The sequence below is a fragment of the Schistocerca gregaria genome, chromosome 2 (assembly GCF_023897955.1).
Source record: "Schistocerca gregaria isolate iqSchGreg1 chromosome 2, iqSchGreg1.2, whole genome shotgun sequence".
NCBI classification, from domain to species: Eukaryota; Metazoa; Arthropoda; class Insecta; order Orthoptera; family Acrididae; genus Schistocerca; species Schistocerca gregaria.
The window spans coordinates 145,693,951-145,705,965 of NC_064921.1; the positions used below are offsets into that span (position 1 = coordinate 145,693,951).

The 12,015-nt window shown below is 38.1% G+C and overlaps 1 protein-coding gene across 1 annotated transcript in view; it reads left to right on the plus strand.

The window, feature by feature from the left end:
• Positions 1-10,683, plus strand: part of LOC126336560 (uncharacterized) — a 255,077-nt gene extending 244,394 nt beyond the window's left edge. The window contains exon 3 of the mRNA XM_050000409.1: positions 6,986-10,683. Within this exon, the coding sequence (XP_049856366.1) occupies positions 6,986-7,206 (221 nt within the window). The 3' untranslated portion in view covers positions 7,207-10,683. The remainder of the gene's footprint in view (positions 1-6,985) is intronic.
• Positions 10,684-12,015: the final 1,332 nt, after the last annotated feature.

Sequence of the window (12,015 nt, forward strand, 5' to 3'; positions counted from 1 at the left end):
GTAATGGATATTAAAACAAGAATTGAAATGATAAAACAAGTTTGCAATTACCTTAATACAGAATCAACCAAACACTTCATTAAGACTTTTATATGGAGCATGTTAGGCTATGGTTAAAAAGTGTAACAGAGAAAAGTAAGAAAAAGCAAAAGAGATATGGAAATGGCGATGACCCAAATGAGATAGCAATGATAAAGTGGAGGCTTAAGGGGAGACAGTGGCAGAAATAATGAAAATTTTACAAATAATTTTTTTGCTAGTTTGATAGAAAATATAATTGAGATTATTGTCCCAAATTTTCTCCTTGAAATTCGAACTACAAATGGCATAGAAAAATTAAAACACTAAGTGGTGTATCGCGCCAAGCCCGCTTTTCAGTGTACCAAATGGGGGAAAAATGTTATTGCAGAATTTGGTCTGTGAACCTAGAAAATATAGCTTTAGATGGGTGTGATCTTTTTGTATACATAACAGCAGTGTTGTAAAAAAGACTGCGGAGCCATTTTCTGGTTCAATCAGTGTGGTATACAAGGCTGTGGAGTGTTGTAAACAAGTTTTGTGCTGTTCAGTGGAATTCGAGTGACGTTTGAATTATTGTGCCATTATTTGTGCAAGGCTGAATCTGTTGATCCATTTTTACAATGGATAGGCCTGGTAAAGTATTTAAAAATATTGTAAGTCCCATATTTCCAGTATAAAGCGAAAATCTGACATTGAGACTAGGGTCAGGCCTGCAGATGCAAACATTAGCTTGTCTCCAAGTGCATCTAAAATAAGACTTGGGGCAGGGGTTGCGTCAGAAGAAACAAATCATTACAGAAATACAGGTTTCAGAATTGTGGATCTGGAAATGGTGGCAGAAGCACTTAGAAAAGCCTGCAAGTGCTCTGTTTGTGGAAGAAATGTGGATTTGGTTGATGAGTTTGTGTCAAAACTGTGATGCTGACAGACCATTAAAGATATCAAAAGTCAGTAATAGAAGCTATGAAGCCAATATGAGATTTTAGTATGGATTAAGATGTATAGGGATTGGAAGAAATGGTGAAACCTTTTATGTGATGTTATGAACATGCCTGGTCCTCCCCTAAAATTTTCTGCAATGAATGCTGCTCTCCTCAATGCAGTTGCTGAAGTAAGTGAAGAGAGCATGAAAATGGCAGTCCTGCGAGCAATTCAAGAAAATTGTGAAGCATCTAATAGCAACGATGTAACAGTTTCCTGTGACAGTTCCTGGATGAAGAGGGGGCATACTTCACTGCATGGAGTTTCAACAATCATTAGTGTCGGCACTGGAAAAATGTTAGACTTAGAGGTGATGTGTAAATATTGTTCTGCATGTTCCTTGCATAAGAAATATATTGATGCAGGTAAAGAAACAGAATTGTAAGAAGCCCATAAAGCTGTTTGTAGCAGATATTATGCCGGCTCCAGTGGTGGGATGGTAGCTGCAGGTATGAAATTCATTTTCTATAGATCTTTGCAAAAATATGGAGTAAGATACGTACAATGTTTAGGATATAGAGACTCTAGTGCTTTCAAAAATGTAGTTGATAGTCAGCTCTATGGAAAAGATTGCATTACTGAGAAACTGGAGTGCTGAGATCATATTCAGAAGAGGATGGGTGGACGACTCTGAAGACTTGTTGTAGACAATAAAGGCAAGCTACTAGAGGATGGGAAGCCACTGGGAGATAAAAATAGACTAACAAAGAAGAGAATCGACAGCCTACAAGTCTGCTATGGTGCTGCAATTAGAAGTAACCTCAAAAGCTTGGACAGTATGAAGAAAGCAGTATGGGCCATCTGGTTTCATTGCTTGTCGACAGACACTACACTTCACCATGGCCTCTGTTCTAATGAATGGTGCAAATTTTTGAAAAGTAAGGAAAGTGGGGAAGCTTATACCCATAAAAATAACCTTCCTTATGAGGTGTCAATGGCCATTAAACAACTTTTAGAGCACTGGCTTCACCAGAACTGCTAGAAAAATGTCTGAATGGGGAAAAACAGAACCCAAATGAAAGTTTCAATGCTCTTATTTGGAAAAGGTGTCCAAAGACTGTGTTTGTTTCCCATTTGGTGGTGAAGATTTCTGCTTTGGAAGCTGCAGCAGTGTTTAATGATAAGAATGTGGCAAGACTTCACATTCTCAGCAAGTTGGGCTTTACACCTGGAGTCTTCACTGAGCAAATACTGCAGATCATCGATAAGCAAAGAATCGCGAAGGTGGAGACTTCAGTGCAGAACATACAAAAAATTGCTAGGCAAAGGAGCAGAGAAGCTAAAAGCGCTGGATGATGAGGAAGAAATGGAATATGGATATGAGCAGTTTTAGCTAAGGTATGATAGATTTTTTAAAAATTTTTTTATATTTCATCCCAACTTTAAAATGATTTTTCTGTAAATTAAGGTTTTCTGCTTTCAGGAACACATATATCAGTAACTACTGGAAGGACTGCAGTGAGATTTCGCACACCTATTCTTTTACTTTGAAGCAATATTTAAGTGGAACAAAGTTTTAATCGAGATATTATACACAGTTTTGTTGATAATATATTGAAAGGTTTGCTTGTAAAAAATCTTCGAATCCATGTAATTAAAATTTTGCACACTTATGTGTAGAGATCTAATGTGATTAAAAAAAAATTCAGAATCCAAAATATCACAGGAAATAATAGCATTTACCAAAAAGTTACTGCACTTAATTGTACACCTGTTAATGTATATTATTTTAACATTTGCCAAATTTGCCTCGAAATTATGAAAAAGTGTACCTTAAAATAATAATGCAATAAAAAAATTCAAATTTATGTCACTGCGTAGGATTGTTATTAAAAATTTTAGCCACACAGAGAGAAGGACAGAGAAATGGCAAAAAAGTACTTTTCATGTGATATAATTAGAATTTAACAGTTTTCGGAACTTTTCCTTTATTTATATTGTGAAACCTCGCTACCAGCAAAATTTCATGGTTCTACGTTAACAGGAAGTTTTGATGAGGGAGATTGCGAGTATCAAAATGTGTGACATAAGTGGCCATACGTTTTGAAATCACTGACTTAGAAGCTTACAACCCCAAAGGACCATAGACCTTTGCATTTGACATAAATTTCAAGTTTTCAAGTTGGTAGCTTTACCCTTTCCTGAGAAAAAGGGGACTCTACAGACGGACGGACAACAAAGTGATTATATAAGTGTCCCATTCTTACCTATCGAAATTTGTAACTTAAAATAAAATGAAAGAAAAATAAAATAAATAAGAAAGAGGGTGAGAGATTTAGTGTAACAACCGTCGAGAACGATCTCATAACAAACGGGACATGGAGGAATTACTTTCCAAAGGAACAGTCACGAAATTAACACGGAACAGTTTAACGAGAAATTAAATCCGCTTAGCCAAATGGGAATGTAATCATAGCGCCATCTCACTCACGGTTTTTTCCTGTTCAAATGCTACATGTGTTGTATGGTGTATTTTAAAATACTTTTAGTGTTACAGTCGTTAAATCAGAGACAAATATTCAATTTTACATAATCATTATTACTCTATGCTAGATGCAACAGTTATGCTTAAATGAAGAGGACAGATTGCTGGCAAGCGACAGGAATAAGAGCTGCATCAAATTAACCGTAGGACTGTTGACCAAAACAACAAGTCTGCCATAAACGTGTTACTCTAAATACTGAAAGGTATCAGTACATTCTGCACGTCTTCATGTCCAAGTACGAAATTTGCCTGTTGACAAACTCCACCTCTTCTTTGAATGGTACGTAAGGTTCTGTAAGGAACAACGGCTGCTGTAAGAATTTAATAAAACGCTTAGCAATAGATAACCATTCTTTTTTCAGATGATACTCAAGATTTTGACCCAGGCTAGCCAGCGCCGTTTGGCATTCATATGGGTTTCCCAAATAATTTTCGGTTAAGATCACAGCTGACACCTTCCTTCTGTCTTTATCATAATGAGTAATGCGGTCGACAGCTTTTTCTGCTGCATAGAGGACTTTTTGAATACACAGACTGTCTCAAAGGAACACTAATGACTCTTAGTATGTTGTGTGGGAAGGCGCACTGCTGGGGTTTCAAGAAGGAACCCATTTCCAGAAACTCACAGTTTGAATGCTGGAGACAGTCGAAGTAAGAGATGGGTGTGTGTCTCGCATTTAATCAATAAACCCAACATGACTGGCACATCATGCTGTCTACATTACAAACTGGCTTTCAACTGCATACCTCCTTCGCCAATACAGAGCCTACATACGCAATGCAGAGCCTCACCCGCACGAGCCAGTCCATGCTGTTGTCTTTGAAGTATTTCAATAGCTTCATCGCCTTGAGCTATAACGTCCTCAGCTGACGTTGCAGGTGTGCCATACACCATACTCTTCAACTACCCCACAGAAAATAGTCGAGACCTGTCAGATATAGCGACCATACTGGCCATCTACCCATCCACTGATTGGATGATCCCACACATTGGCATCAAAGTGCGCTGAAGCTCCATTGTGTTGTAGCCACATGCCAATTCGAACATTTGGTGACACTACATCCAATATGGTAGGCAAAACATCTCTAATAAATCTGAAGTAGATTGGTGCTGTTTGTTTGGCAGTAGATATGCACCAATGATATGGTCATCAATTATCCTGGCCCAGATGTTAATACTGACCATGTGTTGGTGATTTCGAATCATCTGCGCACGACTGTTCAAACATTCTCGTTCTGCGGATTTACTATTCCTTCTCATGCAACCATATATTCATCCATAGATAGCACCTACACAATATGATCAAAAGTATCTGGACACCCCCAAATTCATACATTTTTCATATTAGGTCCGTTGTCCTGTCACCTACTGGCAGGTAGTGCTTATCAGCGACCTCAGTAGTCATTAGACAACGTGAGAGAGTAGAATAGAGTGCTCCGTGGAACTCACATACTTCGAACGTGGGCAGGAGTTTGGGTGTCACTTGTATGATACGTCTGTACACGAGATTACCGCACTCCTAAACATCAGTAGGTCCACTTTTTCCGATATGATACTGAAGTGGCCGCGCGGGATTAGCCGGGAGGTCTATGTGCTGCAGTCATGGACTGTGTGACTGATCCCGGTGGAGTTCGAGTCCTCCCTCGGGCATGTGTGTGTTTGTGTGTGTGTGTGTGTGTGTGTGTGTGTGTGTGTGTGTGTGTGTGTGTGTGTGTGTTTGTCCTTAGGATAATTTAGGTTGAGCAGTGTGTAAGCTTAGGGACTGATGACCTTAGCAATTAGGTCCCATAAGATCTCACACACATTTGAACACTTTTTTATTTTTATTCTGAAGTGGAAACCTGAACGGACGCGTACAGCACAAAAGTGTACAGGCTGACCTCGTCTGCTGACTGACAAAGACCGCAGACAGTTGAAGAGGGTTGTAATGTGTAATAGGCAGACATCTATCCAGACCATCACACAGGAATTCCAAACTACATTAGGATCCACAGCAAGTACTATGACAGGGGGGAGGTGATAAAACTTGGATTTCATGGACGAGCGGCTGCCCATAACCCGGACATCACGCTGGTAAATGCCAAACGACGCCTGGCTTGATGTAAGGAGCTTAAACATTGGACGATTGAACAGTGGAAAATCGTTGTGTGGAGACAGGGTGTGGGTATGGCGAATCCCCAGTGAACGTCATCTGCCAGCGTGTGTAGTGCCAACAATAAAATTCGGAGGCTGTGGAGTTATGGTGGGGTCGTGTTTTTCATGGAGGAGTCTTGCACCCCTTGTTGTTTTGCGTGGAACTATCACAGCTCAGGCCTATATTGATGTTTTAAGCACCTTCTTGCTTCCCACTGTTGAAGACCAATTCGGGGATGATGATCGAGCACCTGTTCATAATCCATGGCCTGTGGCCTAGTGGTTACACGACAATAACATACCTGTAATGGGCTGACCTGCTCGAAGTCCTGACCTGAATCCTATAGAACACCATTGGGATGTTTTGTAACGCCGTCTTGGTGCCAGGCCTCACCGACCGACATCGATACCTCTCCTCGATACAGCACTCCGTGAAGAATGGGCTGCCATTCCCCAAGAAAACTTCCAGTCCCCGATTGAACGTATCCCCTCTAGAGTGGAAGCTGTCATCAAGGCTGAGGGTGGGCCAACAAAATATTGAATTCCAGCATACTGATGGAGGGCGCCGCGAACTTCTAAGTTATTTTCAGCCAGGTGTTCGGATACTTTCGATCACATTGTGTAGCTCAAGAATTGTCACTGGAGTATGTATCGTTGTGAATACCACTGCAAAAACTGTATCGTTGTGAATAGTCCTCCTGTAATGCCTGGACGTTCTGCAGATGGTATAGATGGAGGCAGTGTTCATGGAAAACACACCACACAGGACATTTACCAGTGTGAAACGCCTGTGCTACTCGCCCAGTGCTGGTGGCTGGGTCCTTTCCGAACCTTGTCAGCGCATTCCCCTCCAAATGCAGTATTCGAGCTGAATGCTGACGACCCGCATCACGTTCCAGCACTTACCAGTAGTCTGGGGATACCGTTTTCAAGTACCAAACACAAAGTGCTACTAACGTACATTTACGACGGACTCATCTGTGGCAGAAAATACCTCTGTGCAGCTTTCTCGCTTCTCTGAGGTGTTTCTCGATGGCAGCGAAAGTAGGATGATGTGGCGTATGTCAGTTTGGAAAACTACATGTCGCACTGCTGTCAACAACGTTCCCGGCCTCATAAGGTCCAAAGTACTATGGGCACGACAGATGTAGGATGGAATGTAATGCATCCACAGAATGTCATTAGGCTCAGATCGTGAAACTGTATGTTTCCGGATACGGGTTGGTCGGGAAAAAAAATCTGTATACCTTCCCCCACAACATCCTATCCTGTGTTTTTTTAGGTGGTGGTGGTGGTGGGGGGGGGGGGGGGCTCTGTAACAATATCGTGTGAGTGTATGTGTGCTTATGTTGTGTTTTGGACAGTGATGGGCCAGCGCGTGACGGTGAGAGGGTGTGCCGGCCCAGCGCTGGGAAAGACTCACCCATGCGACGCTTATAAGCTGATCGCCACCAACGAGGTGGTCCTCCACTACTGCGGCATCTGCGAGTCGGACGGATGCAACGAGCAGGCGGCGCTGAGGCCGGCTAGGGCGCCACTGTTGCTCGCCATGGCCGTCTGTGTCATCGCCTGCATGGCCCTGTGACGGGCTTCGACGTCTGGGTTTGGTACACCTGTTCCTCTTGCCGATGGGAACGCTCCTGCTCCGCTGGCCGCGTGCTCCTAAAACAGTGGGTGCAGACCACCTGGCAACGACGACCGTTATGCTCAGGCAGCAGGTATTTGTCTCGCTGCAAGCGCCATTACATCCTGGGCATCCGTGTTCTCCACTGTCGTTATCCTCACGTGATGAAGCTCACTCAGCACTGTGGAGTATCTGCATACATGTGTCTATCGATTCTGCCATCGGACTGTATCACTGTCAACACAACATTCACATTATAATACACCCAATATTCTCTGTGACAACAATGTTGACATAAGATTTCTACGATGACTGCTAACCCAATTAAGCGCAAAGTAGGTGCAGCCATGAATAACAAAACGTGATCACATCGTCTATATACATACGTATTGGTGTTATTGGTGTAGTAGGATGTTTCGATTCTCTCGAATTTTCATTTATGTGCATTCACTGATTTTATATTTCTACAAGGTGTGAAATCAGAATTAATATGGACCATGTTTTCTTTTATTTTATCAAAAATTAATGACTGTTAATCAGAAAAATCTGGTGTAAATGACAAAATTTAGAATAGTTTTCACATTTTCAGTATCGGATAATCCTTGAAATAGCCATTTCAAGATTACACACTCTCAAGTAGCCAATTGGTATACTAGAAGATCTTAGCGAATTAATTTTTTTTAAATAACCTCATTTGATGTGTGCAACATAATAAAAAAATCTGAATAACTTTTACTAAATTAACTGTTCTGTTTCACTGAATTGTATTCCTTATTTTTTTTTAGCAAACAGTGTCAACTTACTACTTTCTGTTTGTGATGTCTGATGAATAAGAAATCTGTAGACCCGATATCTAAAATGTATACTATGTCGTATTTTCAGTTCCTGTAGAGAGAGATGACTTCCTATTTGCAACAGGTGCATCACATTATTATTATCAACAGTTTAAAATTGTCTCCAAATACACCTTTTCTTATTGGAAAAACAACGAAGATGCCTACTATGCAGATTGCATGTTTACATAGTTAAGGAGAGAAACAAACATTCTGTTGTTCAAGGTTTCCTACGTCTTTGAAACGTTATTATTCTTAGAATAAATTACAGCCAACTGTCATTCAATGTACATACAGTAGTATGAGCTGTGGAATACGAATGCAACAGTTTTTTTTCTTTTTTCAGGCTAATTGCAAGAATATATCCTGAGGCATGTTAGAAGCACATCTGCTTTCCTTTCATCTCATTTCTGAATATCTGACAAAATGACATATGTAGAGAAGCAGCTATCATTATCCAACATGGCAGAAACTATTTTACACAGATTAACTGAACAACAGTTGGTCACAAATAGACCAGTAGTAAAGCTGTAAGGAAGGGTCATCAGTTGTGTTTGGAGTGGCTCAGTTGATAGAGCACTTGTTTGCAAAAGGCAAAGAAGTTAGAGACTCAGTGTAGCACACAGTTTTAATCTGCTGGGAAAGTTCAAGAAAACGAGTACATGAAATTTCAAAGTTTTCATATCACATTTAATACATTCACAATATTTCTGTCAAATTTTCAATAATGCTATAAAATGTGTTAATGTGTTATCAATCAGTTTAACAATTTATTCTCAAGATATTTTTGATCAACTGATCTTAAAGGATTACAATATTACTAATTATTTCATAGATTTCATATCACATTTAATACATTCTGAATACCTGTCAAATTCTGAATAATGATATAAAATGTTTGCTACTATTTTACTAATCAGTTTAACACTTAAATCTCAAGATAGTTTTGAGCAACTGATCTTTCAAGATTGCAATATTAATTAATTCTCTCAAAGCGAAAAATGCATCTTCTAGAATTCCTGTATTTTCATGCATTTAATGTAAATTATAGTTAACAACAAACGAAATTATTGTCATAGGAGCAGCTTTGTCTTGTGGCATATGCAGTGAGAGGAGTGTGATGAAAGCTGAAAATTTTCTTAAGATTAGAAGACATGGCCCATCCTGCTGAAAACTTATATATGAGAGTTTTATTCAATACAGGTGTTGAAAAGATGTTGCTGAGATGAGGCACCTATAGCCATAACTACTATTTTCTGCCCGTGTAGACTTACTGACATTAAAATTCTCAACAAGGTCTTACATCTTCTGCACTTCGGTTTGTGAATGCTTCAACAGCTAATTGTTCTTGATGTAAGATATGCATTGATAAAAATGTTGCAACATATGTGATATCTGACCCAGAAATTCAGTGGAGTATTACCATAATGTTTGCAAAAGGCTATTTTCAACCAAATAACTTCATATGGAAACGTGACATGTATACTAGGTCATGTCTAGAAGGATATCATATAACTGTTGCAAATGAATTTTAAGAAATTATGAAGCTGGTGTCAGGTGTTTAAGTCTTGTAACAAAATGTAAATATCATGTCTCAAAATTTCGGAGTGTAACCCCTGAAAAACACTTACCTCATTTACAGTAATATGGCTCTTATGCTTTTGTTAAATGTTTCAACTTTTAAAATGTTACTAAAACCAGTACCTGACTTCTCCAGTACAAAAGTGGAAATTTAACAAAGAAGAGATATTTAAAAAACTGCATTAATGTATTAATGTGGATTTTTAAAGATGAAATGCTAAGAATTATGGATTAAGTGAGATGAAGTTGTATGAAGAAATGTAAAAATTTATTTTGAATGGTAGTACAGTATAGTTGAAAAATGGCAGCACCACCATTTATGTCAAAATAAATGAATATAAAGCATAAGAAGATTATTGCCTTGTCTAACAAGGAGACATACTATAATCATTTAATTAATACATGTAATGATACATCTAAATAATCTATGGACTGAAAAATTTGTTATTTATTTTCAACTGTAAAGACAATTATTTCATTGATACAGTTGTGAATTACTTCTCTTTGTTTCCCTATGACTCTCAGAAAACTTATTTCGATTAAGGATATTGGGAAAATTAAAATCCTTAGATGATTTTGTAATTAGTAATTAACTAATATGAAATTACAAGTTCATTACCTGTGTATATGCATTTATTGGAAGGATAAGGAAGTGAATGTAATATAATTTTGTTTGTCATTTTTAAATTAATTCTGATTCCCAAGACAATGAGTATATTCAGATGTTACTGTAATTAATAATCAACAGACAAATATCTTAACTATGGTTCTTGCTTGTGTGTGGTTGTACAGAAATTATTAAAAAATGTATAGTAAGCAAACTATGACAAAGTTTTTGCTGTTTTTAAACAAAATATGTCAAATTTTACAGGAATTACTTACTTCATTCTTTCAGTAAATGTGCATGTGTTGTTCTGAATTACCACAGTATATGTAGTCAGATTATTTCTTTGCATAATTTAGATCAACCCCAATAGCTCTTCTACTTATGTAAAAAAATTAATAAATTATAATGTGATTTAGAGTGAGGCTTGTTTTATAATGAACAAAAGTAATTTACCTCCTTGCCTTTTTCGAGATTTTCAGAAACGTTTTCAGCAGAAAAGCTATTTTTCATAAAACTATTCGATACTTTTAAATTTGTGATAAAGTTCTGAATGCACAGTTAAATGAAAGACAAGTAATTTTAAAATTTTTCTAGTAAATGCACATTTTGCATAACAAATAAAATTGTGCTCTGCTACTTTACTGTACTTTATAGTGATGAATCTATGACTAATTTAGTGATCTCAGGAATACTGATGAGGTATGAGTTTAAATGATGAGGATTTCCTACTCTAATATATACATTATCAACTTATGTTATTTGCAGTACAGGAGACAACTGTAATCTGATGAAGGGTAGAACTGGAAGCGTCCTGAATGTAACTGGTTACGTATGTGAGCAATATTTCGCCTAAATAGAGATTGAATGACTTAGGAAGTGTGGGACCCACTTGGAAACTTATCGGTTGCAGAATGAGTGAAATTATTGATACCAGAAGTGGCGATATTCAGTATAAAATCATGTACTGAAAACTTAGTTTTTCGTACAGTAGAAACACAGGAATACGATCTTCTCACAAAATTTCAATCACCAATTTTCTCCTCCAATTGCTAAAGCATTTTGTTGGCAATCGCCTACATAGGAAGAAATAGTTATCATGATAAAATAAAAGAAACCAGAGCTTGCACGAAAAGATCTGAGTGTTTATTATTACCGCACGCTGTTCGAGAGTGGAACGGTAGATAGATAACCTGCAGGTGATTCGATGAACCAGTGCCGGCCACTTAATGTGAAATTCAGAATAATAATGTAGATGTAGATGTAGATCTGGAATGACAAAGAACAAAAGTAAAGTATAGGACTGAATCATTTCCCTCTTTCTTTGTTGACTGATCTGTGCTAAAGATATTAATAACGTATAACTGTAAGAAAATGAGAGGATTTTGTTATGCGATGGACAGACAAAATTTAATTCCGTCGTTACGAATCTTTCTTATGCATTGTGATTTAAGGGAAACTAGCGTTGATTACAAATGCTATATTTCGTCTTCCTTGCTTCCTAATAGGAGTCGTAGCTTTCCATAACTTCTGATGGCAATTTATGGACGAATTTCGTCACAAAAAAATGGTGTACACTGCATCAGTCGGTATAGAAGTTTAATACTGGTAGTCTCACTACATCCGCTACTTGCTGAAAGATTTCATAACTGTCCTGACAATGTACGGAATACTCAACTATGAACATTAATTAAGAGACAATTCTTCACTTTCTACACAGCAACGTATGTCAGGAAAGAATTTTACCTACTA